A 15,748-nucleotide genomic window follows, 5' to 3' on the forward strand; every position below is an offset into this window, starting at 1 on the left:
AGTATTTTCCAAACCACCCTCTTTTGCAAGATTTTCAATGGGAAGAGGGCAGGTAGGTTTTGGTAAGCCCTCTTAGCACAATGAGATGTTCTCTTGTTTATAAACTGCTGTTTTCTTCTTATTCATCCTGGTAAATGGACCAAACAGAGCTCAGTATTCCCACCTAAGGAATATTAGCTGTGCTCAGAGCAATGCAAGGGTTAAGGAGTGAATTATTTGGCACTAAAAGAAAATACTCTAGAAACAACCTGGGTTTAGTTTTTCACATTTCTGAACTATCAAGGGAAATTTATATAAAAGGTAAAAAAAATCAGATGTTAACTTCATTTTTGTTTGTGTAGAGACACAGGGAGTATTTTCCCAAACTTTTTTTGTGCTTACCTACAGTGGAAGCTGCAAAGATTTGCCTCTGTGAAGGAGAAAGAACAAAAGGGATGCAGGGGAAAGGAGTGCTGTGCATGATTTCTATCTTACCCAAGGACATATGCCTTGGAATCCATAATAAACATCTCTGCTCAGAAACTTGTCAGAGCAGGCAGCAATAAATCACTCAGGCACTCACTCAGTCATTCACTTCATAAGTCCCATTGCATACCACGTATCTTGAGACTGCTATGAATGTACATAACACTGAAAATACAACAGATTTAGGGGGAAAAAAAAGAACACTCAAACTGGCGATGTCCTACAACAATAGTAATGCTAAAATTATTCAAGGAATGGAACAAAACTTAGTATGAACTTAAAAAAAAAAAAATTCTTGTTATTAACATGTCCAAAAGGTTGAGAAAACTCTAAGTTATTATTTTTATATACTTACACACATTATTCCACCTGACAAGAAACTATAAGGAATGCACATAGAACAAACTGGGACACATTTGGATTCTGCTTGATCCTGTGTAATCTCCATCTCCTAGATGGTAACACATGTATGTTTACAGGGGTAGAAGGGCTCTGAACTACCAGATTTATAAGAGGAATCTCTTCACATCAGGATGTGATCTGAAACTGCTGAGGAGCTGAGCCTTCTGAAGTTGGCACTGATACTCCATCTTTTAACTAAAAAGCACGGAGCATAGCTTACTAGCATTCAGTATTGCCTAGCTATTAATGGAGGTCTGAAGTGGCTTCCTTCGCTGTTAGTGTCCACCTTCTTTGGATATTGCTAACACAGGACCTATCAATTTTATGTGGTAGATTTAATTAGTATCTCTGGACTGGGATGCCTCTGCCAGTACTGCAACAAATCAGCAGTAGTTTGCCACAAGGCAAGAACAGCTTTATGCAGTAACTAAGCATAGTTGAGGCATGCATAGATCAGTGACAAATGTTTATTAGCAGGAAGGCTCATTCAGGAGATATTTGCCTCCTGCCCAGTTGAGTATGCATACATTCTACACATCCAAACTAAGCACACAACTGTGTATTTTTACCCAGGCTCACTTAACCCTGTAGATCACAAACCAGCAAAACAGTGATAATGGGTTTGGGGAAGGATGATGTTTACACTGGCAGATTTTCTGTAAATGCTTTCCTGGGGAAAAACAAGAACACGTCCTGGATCAGCTGAAATCCAGATCCAGCTTCTAACTGAGGGTCACTGTTTGCATATTATTCATAAAGGGAAATTGATGTACTTTTATTAAAGCAGTATATCTATCATAAAGACACTAGCCACTGCTAACATTCTATTGCTGTTTAAGAGATGGCAGAGAAAATACTTATTTTCTAAATAGAAAGACAATACATTCCCAATCATTTTCAGATAACACAGATCCTGAAACCTAGAAGTTATCAAAGGAAAAAAGCTTTAGTGGAGGCCCTTCAAAAAATGTTTGTAAAACATTTGTATTGTGCAACTTTGGATTACAAAACTGTGCAGGTGTATGTTTGAGCTCTTGAACTTTTTCAAATGAATCCACATGGAAGGAACTTTCTCTCACAGAAATATGAGATCTCAGGATAAACTCACTTGACTTCTGTTTTCCATCCATTTCAATAACGTATTTGTTTTGTTCATCATTTGAGTTTAAAATATACCAACACTATATGCAATACAACACTGGGACTAAAGGACATGCTAAAGAACTAAAGTGAAATGAGATTTACAGTATCTACACCTTTTAATTTAGATTATGAGAAAGAGGCATTACCATGCTACTTGCTGTCAACTCAGATGTTCAGAACTAAATGAGCTGGTCCCCACACTTCCACAAGAAAACTGCCATTTGTCTTCTCATTTACATGTCACATGATTTTACGACTTAACATAGCAATGACTGGAATGAATATCTGCTCTTGTTAAAAGTGTGACTGTAGGATCAACTGATTAAGGCTGGTTCTCACAAAGAATAATAGAGTAAATTCATAGATAACTTCATGGCATAAATCCCTCTACCAGGAATGCTAGGAAGGAAAAGAATCCCCTGAGCATTTAAGCAAACCTAAGCTTCCTGTACCTGTTGCAGAATGGTAGAAAAAGCTGTCAGAAATCAAAAATAATCTCATAGCTCTACATGCTGCTTACAAACAACAATGAAATGTTAAAACAGTACTTACAGCTCGAGAATATCAGTGGACACGAGTGTTCATCCATTGGGAAATTATGTAGCTGCAGCTGGCACTCAGCATTGATGGTAAGCCTGTAGAGAAACCGAGTGTCTGTCACTGAACCTCAGCAGTACGAGCAGAGGAGGAGGCTGAGCAGCCTTAGGTGGTCATGCAAGAGCTTTGATATCTGTAAGGCCTGAAAAGCTAAAATGCAGATCATCCACTGGGTCCTTAGGCTGGATCCAAAACAATAGTAACTATCAAAAAATATAAATAATTTCAAAAATGTGATAAAGAGTTTTCTGATCTAAAGAAATCTGTGCATATATTTTTCTTGAGACAATCATTAAATAAAATGGGATGGAATGAGCTGGCAACAAAACAGCTGATGTGTTTGTCTGTAAGTCTACAAAATTAAAATTTAATAAAGAAATTATAGGGAATTCTCTTTTCATTTACTTACAGTGTGAAGTTAAAATACCTTCAGTTGTTTTGGAATACTTCTCAAAAACCTACAAGATCTCTGTACAGCCCCATTTGAAAGCTTTTTTTATGTGATACCCTAGCACAAAGGACACTATGTGTGGACTTGATTTAAAAATAACTGCTTTATATGATTTAGGGAAGTTTTGCAGCTCATATGACAAATAGTTTTTTACATAAGTATGTAAGTCTAACAAACATTAAGGAGACACAACTTTCTCTGAAGAACTGAAATAAGACTACAGAAAAGAAAAAAGAAAAAAACAGAAGAGGCGATTAAAGTTGTCAACTGAAATAAGCAAGTGCTCCGTCACCATGGAGCAAGCCTATGAAGGGAAAGGCACTAAAAATGTCAGCTGCATTTCCAATTGTTCAATTTATTTACTACTGTTTCTGAAGGACTTGCTACTGGAGCCCAACTGCAATCAGAAGAACAACCACAATGCTGAGAACAATCAGTGCACAAAATGTAGCGTGAAAGCCGTGTTTCTGAAAAACTGCCCTGTGGAGTTTGGCTTATGGTAGAACTCCCTTCTGAGTAATTCATCTCTTCAACAAATAAACATATTTTGATTTCCACAGGCTCTTTTTATGCAAATATATACATTATTTCTAATGCCATGTAGTTGATGGTATTATGAAGATAAGACAAATTCTAAAAGCTTTTCCTCCAGCGATTCACCCTTTGACGAGATGTGACAGGCTATCTTTCAGTGTGACTTACTTGAAGAATCAAGTACTGACATTATCATGAATCTGGAAATATTTTATCTGGTTCTGCACCTAACATTGATCAGAAAGGTTTCTGGCAGGTTTTATGGAACTATATGCTCCCAGTTTTATTAAAAATCCTAAAAAATCCTGAGTTCTATTATGTAGATAGACTTGTTTTCTAGACTCACAGTTTCTTTTTCAGAAAGATGAGACTTTGCTTAAACTCTGCAGTGCTTATACTGTAATATTTCACTGTTTGTCAAGCAACGTCAGGTAGACATCAGGAATCAAGGAGCAGAGGAGAATAAGGAAATTACTCCAGATCCAAAAGTGGAAGAAGCACACTGAATGCTCACCTGAGGGTGTACAGGATCTTTCCATCATTCCATATCCGGAGGAGCTGGTTTGGGGTGGTGATCCAGTGTGCTTCTGCTGTCTTGGAGTTCCGAAATATTGTGTCTGGGATCCAGATCAAACCAACCATGTTGCTGTTCAGAGTCAGTATTTTCATGGTGCTGTTGAAGCGAAGACGGCTGTCTGTCCACGTCTGAGCAAAAAATATATCAATTTGATATTCCTGCAATGAAAGCATGATATGTAAATTGAAACCAGTTCCATACATCTCACTACATTTGGTCATTTGGTCTTTGATAAGGTCTATCTGGATGTGGAGCAGGATACGTTCAGGCCAATGGAGCTGTGTTTTTTTTTTGTTTTTGTTTTTGTTTTTTTTTTGTTTTTTGCCTGGAACAATTGATTTATTCTTATTATTTATTCTTTTCCCTCTAGTTACCTGTGAAGACAGGCTAAACATCTCCCTTACTCTCAACCTGTGCCGTAATAATTTTGGCACTAGCACTTTCTCTTGCATTGTCTCTGAAAAGACACAGCTACAAGATAGAATTTGTAGAGACATCTCTGTCATAGGTCAGAATGATGAAAGGTGTGAAAAATGAACAACATAAATAAGCTGGGAAATGGCAAGTTCCCCTGACTTCCGCAACACATTCTTTTGTTAGTTTGCTTTGTGGCCAAATTCAATAAATTAATAATTCTCTTTCTTCTTAGCTATTCAGCCGCACTTTTACAGCAGAATTGAAAATTGTTTTCCATTAAAGACAACTCATGTACTTCAAGTGCTAAGAGCTGTGTAGTCACTAACTTTCTGCCCTGAGTAGACTAATTGCATTGTTTACGTTAATCTCATCCTTTCTCTCACTCTATGTTTCCTGTTTAGTTACTACAAGTAAGCATACCAGGTATAACAACACAGAAATTAAAATACACATAAGTACAGACAAAACTATATGGGTGAACACAGAAACACACTGATATATGCATTTAGTACCCCACAGAATAAGCTGTGTTAAAAACAGCATTTAGACCGTGATCTCGTGGTCTTATGTTCCTTGCCCTGCTTCCAGATTGCTCTACCTGTGAATCCTGTGGAAACATCTGGCCATGCCATAAAAGACCCTCTCAGTGTTGCAGGGGGGCTGCATCCACAGCAGGGATGGCATTTGCCCACAGGACACAAAGTGTGTGCTCTGCCATGCAGGCGAACGCAGGGCTGAGTAGATCAGGGGATGTAAACTTCTTAGGTCACCTGGTATGTGCACCTTTGGTAGATCTAAACAACTGGAAATGTAGGCCCTCTAGTACGTCTTTGCTTTTAATCACTCTGAACTTGTTTTTATTGCTTTTTCATTTCTCACTTCCCAGGTTTCTCATTTAATAGATTCCCTATTGTAAAAATAAATGCTACTACACCAACCACATTCTACATTATTTATAGAGAAGAACCTGTAGTCTGAACCGAGGATAGCATTTTTTGCTAAAAGCATTTGGTTCCCCTGCTCTACTAAATTTTTGGCAGGCCATCCTTCCAGAGCTGATTCTATAACACCAGGAAACCTAATTCACTGACACTGTAATCCTGGTCTTAAACATGCTTGGGGCCTCTCATCTCTAAATGGCAAATGATCAATAGGTGAAGAAGTGGTGCTAGCATTTATCCATAGATCACCTTCGGAATTAAAGCCAAGGCATCAAGGGAATTAAGGACCAGTTTTCTTCACAGCCTACCTCACTGCAATTTTTCATTGTATTAGCTTTATTTTCTTGGTGAAGCTGACAGATTTAAATCTGAAGAGACTCTTCTTTCATCTCAGTGAGATGAGATATCTTCACACACTTAAAGGATGCAATATACTATACACAGCACATCTTTATTGGTACCCAGAGTGCTGATCTTGTTTTATTACACTGAACTCTCTATCATTTTATCCTTGAAAGACCAGTGACAAGAGTTACTTTGACACGCTCAGCTTCTACAGAAAGGCATATGCCAGACATGTCTATGGGTTTCTCCAAATGCTGAGTGAGTAGAACTGCTTTTTTTAGCTCACACGTGGAAATCAATATTTATAGAATCAAAGATCATTTGTATACAGCTGGCTAATGATAGTGCTGTCTTTTCACAGGACAAGCTTTTGCAGAATATTCATATTTGAGGTTATTTTATATGAGTGCTTTATTTTGACTGTCAAATGTTTACTAAATATAGAAGAAGCCATAATTCCCTTCTGGTAAATTGTGCATATTTAATGAAATTTAGAACTTTAGGATCTAGGATATTCAGGATTTCACTCACTCTGAAAGAAAGAAAGCTCCTGAAAAGTGTCCTGAGAAGGCACTGAAGCTAGATGTGATCTGAGCACATTGGGCACCAGAAGCAGTGCAGGTATCACTCTGTGGATTCCATCCAAGTACAGTACTCAGTCTGAGAAATAGATCACGTTAGCCTGGAAGCAGGGCTGCTCTAACACCACTGTTTAGCTCCCACTTTGCTTTTCCATCATTTATTATCACAGTTAGAACACCTAAGAAATGATCTTTTGTCCAAATATCTCCGCAAGGAACTACTGTAGCTTTGTTCACCTTAATAATAATGTTACAGCTCAAATTAAAAGATACACAGATATTCTGAGTGAGTTAGTCTGTTAAAAATATGCCCTTCTTTTTGAAGAGCTAGATCATGAAAAGCAAAGTGATGCTCTAAAAAGGAAAGCCAATGAAAGTTTAAAAGTAAAGCAGTTACTTTTTCAGCACTGTTTTTCTATTTTTTAAAAGTATTTACAACATTGAGTCAGAATGAACAAAAATTTTACCCCTACAGAACAGTTTTTTTCAGTAAAAATAAGCACGTTTCCATCTAATATCTGAATTTCAATTTCATCCTTTATATTCTCTCCGTTAATCCTTTTTAGGAGATGTTGGATCAGTACATCCTTTATACTAGTCTTTGCAATTGCTTCAGTTTTCAACTGAGCAAACAGTGGGGTATGATATTCATATATTCACTCTATAAGGAAGAGACTGAGGTTAGTTTCTAGGCTGAAACTCAGTTCTTCACTTCTAATGGAGCTAGCTCTATGCACACTTCAGCAAAAGTGTGTACCTTTATCTTCACTGAAAACAGATACTTAATTCTCAGTGAAGTCAAAAGCTTCCATGCGCTGCTTTGCACAAAGCTAGTATAGTGATCTCAAACACATAATACCCAACAGAAACTGACAGAACAAAGGTTCCTTTGTTGGTCTCACACACAAGTTAATAATAAAACAAGACAGGATAGGATAGAAAATACAAAATAATGCTTTTCCTTTGTTATCTAATACCTGCCATTTAGATGAATGCCTATGTTCAATGAAAGTTCTTCGTGGAAGTCAATGGTTGCACTGAGTATCCAGGCAAGACACCACGGTTTCACTGAAAAGATGCCTCAGATGAAGCTACATGCTAAAGCTCTAATAATGTTCTTTATGTTCTACTAAGACACCAGAACTATTGCTAATGTCCTGATTCTTTCTCTACCTGTTTAATTTTATTTATTTATTTATTTATTTATTTATTTATTTATTTATTTATTTGTAGCCACCATTGATTATTACAACGTACACAAGAAGAAATTAAAATAAACAACATTTTCAGCTTCTCGGTTGTAGAAAGGTGAAATTGCATCCTCCAAAAAAATGATGCCAGATTCAAATACAGGAAAGTGTTCTGCCACCAAGTCTTCTTGTCTTTCAGGCACTTTGTCATGCCACTGGAACAGGCTCAAGATTGTTGTATTCACACTGTATCTGGATATACTAACTGTAGCTATGCTGCATAGCAGCCACACTTCTGAAAAGACATCCTCCTTCAAAAGAAATAAGGGGCTACAGTGAAAAATAGACCTATGGGTTAACATGAAGGGAAGTTGTACGAATCTTATTTCTTATTTATTTCTGAAATAAGAAAATTTCTCTGATGTAAAATTCAGTTATAAATTTGAAGGCATCGATAGAAAAAGACATCATCAGCTTTAATAGGTTTCATTGTTTGGCTTTTCAAAAGTAAATTTGTAGAGCACGTTACACGTGTCATTTAAATTTCTTACACTTACAAACTTCATAAAAATGGAATCTGTTTGCAGCAGAGTTTTGCAAACTGTCCAACTGGATGGAAAACACTTTTTTTTTCTGTGCTGTGTTCACAGTGGTAAATTAAGTAAATTTAAGAAATTGGAAGAGCAAGAAGGTAAAACTAGAACATAATAATATTTCCCAATAGAAAACTAGTGATACACAGAAATACTCAGCCAAATCGCTACGTACACAACTTAGACCTTTTAAGAATATTAGAATTTTCAAGAAATTTTTAAGAAATTTCAAATTTTCCTCTTATTTAGAAACATTCAGTACAATCTAAAAGCAATGTATGTTGTCATGAAAATCTCTATCACCCAACAATAGTATCTTTGAAAATGGGATTTTAACATACGTGTTTAACAACACTTCCACAAGTAACCTCTAAAACTAAGAAAACATGATCCTTTCACCTTTATTGCATACAAGCAATCATTTCATGGAGAGCATTTCTGTCCTTTCAAGTGCTCCTTCTGTCCTTTATAAGCTCTCCTCTCAGTCTGAAACTTTTGTTGAGAAAGACGACTTAATGAGATAATTAGAAAGAGAGTCTGAGTTTTTTTCCAAATCACGTGATGATTTAATTAGAGTATGTTTTTTCTGGCTTTGTGGTGAACAGAGCAGTAAGCTGGAGACAATTTTTCTTTCCTTCTTTCTACTGATTTGTCTACAAGGCGTGACATAACCCAAAAGCAACAGCAGTATTACCAGCCATAAATAGTGACACACAGTCGGGGTTCAGTCTATTTGGCTTTATCATTTTTTTTTTCCACATTTTCAAATATTTTTAGCATGGTTTAATTAGTCCCTTAAAAATCAAGCCAGCAGTAAATTATTTCCTCCAACTGTGCAGGAATGATTAATGATTGGAAACATCTTGAAAGTGTTGTGGCTTGAGGTACCTGTAGTCACAGACAAAAATACTTTGTTTTCAACCAAGACGTCAATTGTTTTCTCAGTCAAAAGAGGAGCTAACATATGTTGGCATTAAATGAAGCTTTTCTCCTTCCACAGTGTATCATTTTAGCTGTGGGTTAATCCTGGAAAATACTATTTAATTGGCTGTCACAGTCGGATGATCTATTTGGATGACTATGGATAATAGCATGGTATGCCTTTGTTGCTTCTGCTGCAACCTTCTCATTTTCTGTATTTTCACAATTCTAACAGCAGTAACAAGAACAGTGTCAAGAGTCTTTTTCTTGGAAGACATATGAAAACTTCCTGCATGATGCTTTCCAGGTTCTTACTACTGCCTGTCAGAAAATGCACCACCACCACAAGACTAAATTTGCTTAATATTTCATTTGCTTCTGGTTTCATAGCTATTGCTGTTTTTTTCCCAATCAATTCAGAATATTTTCTCTAATTCCTCCAAATTTTTTTGTTGTTGCTGCTTTCTTGTTTTTTATTGTTGAGGCTATATTTTGTTTGTTGATGGATTACCTCTGATTAAAGCTATTACTGAGATTTCTACAAGGCTGGTCTGCAATCAGCTAAAAATACCTAAATAATTATAATCCAATTTAGATTATGATCATTTTGTACCCTCCGTACCCCTTGTATAATATATCAAAACACTGCACGCACTATTCCATTGGCTTGAAATTAGCCCAATAAACTGTATAAAAGATAAAATCATCTTTAGTTAACAAAAAGGCTGACTTCATCAAAGTGGCTGATCCTATTTGTTAGCCTTAAACTGTTGCGTAAATTATTGAGCTCCTTTTTACATTTAATTCCAAATTATTCTGTATGAAGTATGCTTAAAAAAAGCCTTAAATGGTAGAGCACTACGTTCAAGGAACAATACAGAAAATTACAGACAGGTTTATTCAGGGAAGCAGGGGAGAAATGAAGCTTCATAGTTCAAACGAACAGAGCAGTTTAAAAATACTCTTCAGAGACAGGAGACAGGACAAACCAAATTCAGTCTCCTGTGACAGAGAGTGCTTGTAACTTTTGTCAGTCATTTCCACTTCTTTAGATCAGCCTGGTTGGATCATTCACAGCCATAGCCTCAGTGTATAATTCGAGGTCATTTTATGCCTCACTTCTCTGAACTCCTCACTGAGTCCTTGTCCTTATCAGAAATTTGTTTCTTTTTCATTCAACAACATGGCTCTGCTGTCCTCCCAGCAGACTGCAACAGCCTCAGAGTAGAGTAAAACCTTTGAAAGGTGGGAACGTCCCTCCCTCTATACTCAGACACAGCACACAATCAAACACTTTCAGAACTAGATGCCCTTGCCACAATTGATGCACTGGAACAAGTTGTCCAGAGAGATTGTGGATGCCCCATCCCTGGAGGCATTCAAGGCCAGGCTGGATGTGGCTTTGGGCCACCTGGTCTAGTCACTGGCGACCCTGCACCTAGCAGGGGGATTGAAACAAGATGATCACTGTGGTCCTTTTCAAACCAGGCCATTCTGTGATTCTATGATTGAATTAAAAGTACAAAAACAAGGCTTTGAGATACTTTGTTTTATATGAAATGTACCAGGCATTCAAGTGACACCCATGCTGTCTGTTTATTTAGTCTGCCATTTGTCTTTAAGTCCACTTGAAGAATTTTAGAAGGCAATCTTCCTACGGTTTGAAGTTCATTGTCTATTAAAGAATATTTTGTCCATCCCATTTGATTGCTGAAAGAGAAGTTTAAACTGAATTGCCAAGTATTACCCTGCAAAGTTTCATGTGACTGATTCAGCCTTCTCTTTAGTTGTGTGGCAAATGAATGGAAGAAGAAATGCTCCCTGAAATAAAGAAATTGTATAACGTAAAATAAATAGCGTATTTCATTGGTAGCATTAAAAACTTTTTTTTTTTTTAATCTTTTTGATAAAACACAAGTCTCTGTGTTGACAACAATTCTCACACATGTCCTTAAAGTTCACCTAGCTTTGTGCGCTGCTTGGGGTAGGTGAAGTAGAATATTAGTTCCACCAGTAACTTGTCCCAAAGTAGCTTTACCAGTGCAGAGCTGTCAAGTTTTCGGAAGTTGCTCAGGAGCTGAATTTGTACACAGTCTGAAACAGCGGGCTTCAGGGCTTCAGGGACAGAACATCATGTTTCACCTTCCTACTCTCCACCATCCTACTATTTCAATTCTTTATTTTTGCTCCACTTCCAACTCTTCCTCTTACCACTAACAGGCTCTGAGAGGTGGAAGAGCTCAGCAAATGCTTCCCTACTTCTGAACTTTTCTCTGAATCTAAGTTTGCCTTTACTAGCAGCCTAGAGGCTGCACCTTCAAAAGATGCCCAAAATAAATACATGAACAACAAAAAGCCCAAAATGATTAGTTTTACAGTGGCAGCAAAATATGTACTCCTGAGAACTTTCCAATTTTTTTTTCTTTTTCTTAAAAATACTTTGAATAACTTGCTCCTGTTGGAGAATTTGCTTTGACACTTTCATAAAGTGATAAGCATGATTGTTACATAGAGAATGTGCAGTGAAAGGACCAAAGGTCAGATTGTCACCAGGGATATAAGGGCTATTCAGGTTAACATCAGAAAAATATTTCAGAAAGTGGTTACAATTGTCTCCATAACTGAACCAACACTGAACACTGAGTACAAAAAACAATAATAAAATCTCATCACAGCCTCAGCAGGCATCTCAGAGCAAGGAGGATGGAAGCTCACCTGTCTCACTCTAGTGCTGCCCTCTGATTTAGAACATTATTTCATTGATTTCTTGCTATTCTACGGGATGAAAGATAGCTAACCTCACACTAAAAACAAAAAAATACAATTAAGAAAAATCATGTAACATTTCCTCTCCCTGAGGAAACACTTATCTGCATCATTACACCTATTCTTTCTCACTGGAGCCTACCTCCAGTCCTCTGTATTCTAGGTAACTTCTGACACCCAGTAGAAGGAAGACCTGGAGATGCTTGTCATGGCCCATTTCCATAAAGTTCTCCATGCCTCCTCCTTACTCACTGATGGATTATCTCTTTTGGTTCAACCAACCATGCGACAATCACAAACACAGCATGATGTTAGAACAAATACTACTTGTTTTAGAAAAACAGTTGTAGGTCTTTTCCTCTTTTCACATCACTTTTAGTGGAAGAGTCAATGGTCTTGCTGAATATTCTCACTGATCATTTCATTCTGGGACTCTTCTGTTCATCTCTTTTTTTACATAGAGCATTTCCAAAACATCCTGGTTGCTATGATCGCTCTACAGCTGCACTTACGCAGAGGGTGTGAAGAGGGCTACGGTTCATAACCTGATGCAGGCAGGACCTCATGATAAGCCCTGTCTTTGATGACCCTGAACCATCTGTACTTAAACCTGGTTAATTTAGAATGAGAGCTATCCAAAAATACAAGGAAGACAGAGAGGAAATAAAGGTGGCATAATAGATGGCAGAGAGAAGACTTTTGGTCACTGTATCTGTGGCCAATGTAATTCAAATTGGTAATTAGTCACTCCTAAGGAAATTGCTGTTGGAAGAAACAATACTATTGGAATTCACAGAGTAAGTACTGTGCCCATTCTGACTGTAATTTAAGGCTTTACAAAGACAGCAGAGAGAGAGATTCTAAAAGCTTAATTCTATGTGGAAAGAAACCAAGGTTTCTTTTGAATTAATGAGAATTTAGTAAGACAAATGCACATGGGCTAGCTTGACTTCTGTGGAAACAGTAAAGAAATAAAAATAAATAATCACTGAATAGAATAAACAAAGAAAAAAAATTAGTCTGTGAATAAATGTTAATGACTGCACTTAAAATAATGAAGTACAATATTAAAGTCTCCTGAGTATATTTGATATCCAAAAAATCATAAAGCAAATTATAAATATATTCAATATTTTTCAAATATTACAACAGATGTATCAACATTACAGCCTTATAATTTGAGGTGTTGGTTTATTTAAAACAGAAGCTAAACATCCCTGTTCATGAAAATAAATGTACTCTCAGAGACTGCAAACAACAATACCTTATGCAAGTAATCTCTTTTAAAATGTTTGTTTTAATGATGGAGAGTGGGCCTTTTGACCAAGAAAGTGGGAGTGCATTTTGAAATATCTTTTATTGCCATTGGCAAGTAAGAAAAGAAGAGGTTACCACAATGTTTTTATGTATACTCTCTGTCAGCACAAGAGCTTCTGTAAAGGAACGGGAGATAGGGCAGTGATGTAAAGACACCCATCTTGGTCTGAAGGAGCAGGTACAGCAAGGATCTCTTGCAGAACCACAAGCAAGAGAAGAACTGGTAAGGAGAGCTTTGTGAAGAGAGAGGTGTCAAAATCAGTTGAAGAAAGTCATGTTCCAACTGTCTCCCTTCAGAGTCATTTTTAGGGTACCTCCTAGGGCTGTGTCATATCTGAAGAACATATGTACCACTCTACTAGAATAGCTCTATCTCCCTTTATGGTCCTAATTTCAAGCAAAATTTGATCAAATTCCAACTCCCCCTACATTTCAGTCCATTCTTTTCTGATATGAGACTCATATTAAACCAGTTATTGACATTGGTAATTCTTCACTGTCCCTAGTCTGGGGGAGAAAAGTGACACCAGATGAAATAGCAGATGGCTGATTGCCATTCACAGGGCCATTCAATGACAGCAATTTCAGGAGTCCAGACTGTTCCTATCAGTTTTATATGAGCACATTCCCCTTATACTCACCAACTCTATCAATCCCCATGTGGAGAAATTCAGAAGAGGTTTACTAGAAATTTTCAATACCTGATATTATCAGAAAAAAATGTGAAAAAATCTAAATATACAAAAAACCTGTAAGATCTATCTTGCGAAGCTCATTAGGGAAAATGACACATAGTAATGTAATGATGTGTAAAATAAACTCACTCTCTTCCACAGTTTAAACCTGCTTCCCACCTGAGCATCTGTTCTAGTGCTGCGGGATTAATAACTGGCACTACAGTATAATTTTACAGCATATTTGAAAGAATAATCAGTAATTCTGCTACTACTTGTGAAGTAGTTATACTCTCACCAATAAAAGGAGATTAATAGGGGTGCATCTCTTATAGGAGAAAAAAAAAAATCATCTCAGTGTGGTCTGACTAGAAATGAAGTTGGCAGCACACACAGGTGATAACAGAGGCACGCCTGATGCTCTGTGCCCAGCATTAGGCAGGTAACTAGAAGTATGGACAGCAGCATGCCACCAAAGTGGGGAACACGCTCCATCTGTTGCCATGGAAGCCCTCCCACCTCACCCCCCCCAGGGCTGGTCCCCTCCCCGTTGCTACAGCAACCACTTGTCACTGCCCTCCTTCTCCCAGCCCTGCATCTCCCCACACCCACCCAGGCTTCTGCACACCAGCACTGTGCAGCTGGAAGGTTAGCGCCGGGAGACAGAAGGAGGGCATCAGTTCCTCTCAGATAGAAGAGGCTGCAGAGGTGCTGCTTGCTCCATTTGGATGTGATAACCCTGGGATACCCTACAGGAGAAAGGCATGGAATTGACAGCATGCTTCTGTGTCCCTTTCTGTGGCGGACAGACTCAGGCCAATCCTTGGCCCATCAGTGAATGTCATTAGTCATTAATTCTAGCACAAACACTCTGCCTGTATTATTTTGCCTGTTTTTCTTTAATGATGGAAGAGAAAGTATCTGAAAGTGCTGAGCAAGTATCGATGAATGTCAATGGGTGCCATTTTTTCCACAAGGATTCAGTAATACATCTTTCCTTCTTACACACTTCCATATCAGACACCACTGTATCAGACTACCCCTCTGCTGTCATCTGTCACATGACAACAAAATTTAATGGAATATTGGTGGGAAGGTTCAATGTCTACTGCCGTACCAACATCTGCCTTTCATGTCATATGCCAACATCATAAAATAGGAGGCATGACTTTCAGAGCAGCTCTTATAAAATACATGTTTAATGTATATAAGTGACAAATCTTATTTTAATTTTTAATGCTTTTTTAAACTAAAACATATAACAAAATAGAGCAACTAAACCATAAGACTAGTAGGATATGTTGTCTTGTTTTTGTGAAACTAACGCATCAGTCTTGCTTGATGGCAGTGGTGGCAATCCGTAGTGAGCTCTCAAACATCAGAGATTTTTCATGAAATTTTACTCTTCCTGTGCTTCAACCTTGAAAACAGTTGCTCACAAATGTATGTACTGCCAAAGAGCAATGACAAGAGTGAGTGGTGACTGTGAAGCAAGAGATATTTCTCTCTGGTAAGATAGGGCTTGTGAAAGTCTGGTAGAGAGATACAATCAGATTTTGGATTGCAACTCTACACATTCAATTTCAAAATTCTCAGGTAGTGTATTATGTCAACTGAGAATGAAGTTGCAAATAAGCAAAAAAAATTAAAAGTTCTTCAGCAATCTTGAAACCTATTCTCAAATTCCTTTATCAAAATAGAAAGCTTGGCTGCATATCTTCTGCAGTTCACAGGATTGTGTTTAGATAACATATCAAAATACACAAACTTATTTGCCATAACTAGAGTTAACACTGCACAGCACTCTCTCCATGCCTGTGTTTCAGCCCAGATG

At 37.5% G+C, this 15,748-nt stretch overlaps 1 protein-coding gene and 1 long non-coding RNA gene across 5 annotated transcripts in view; both read right to left on the bottom strand.

Moving 5' to 3' along the window:
* Positions 1-15,748, bottom strand: part of GABRG3 (gamma-aminobutyric acid type A receptor subunit gamma3) — a 309,089-nt gene that overhangs the window by 142,198 nt on the left and 151,143 nt on the right. For all 4 annotated transcript variants that reach the window (XM_046903907.1, XM_040653764.2, XM_046903913.1 and 1 more), the window contains 2 exons: positions 4,107-4,327; positions 2,563-2,645 (listed from right to left, as the gene is read on the bottom strand). In XM_046903907.1, the coding sequence (XP_046759863.1) occupies positions 2,563-2,645; positions 4,107-4,327 (304 nt within the window). The remainder of the gene's footprint in view (positions 1-2,562; positions 2,646-4,106; positions 4,328-15,748) is intronic.
* Positions 10,729-14,408, bottom strand: LOC121107758. The gene is made up of 2 exons (XR_005842171.1): positions 14,213-14,408; positions 10,729-10,978 (listed from the first exon to the last, which is right to left on the bottom strand). It is a non-coding gene; the product is annotated as an uncharacterized LOC121107758 (long non-coding RNA).

This window comes from Gallus gallus, chromosome 1 (genome assembly GCF_016699485.2).
Source record: "Gallus gallus isolate bGalGal1 chromosome 1, bGalGal1.mat.broiler.GRCg7b, whole genome shotgun sequence".
NCBI lineage: Eukaryota > Metazoa > Chordata > Aves > Galliformes > Phasianidae > Gallus > Gallus gallus.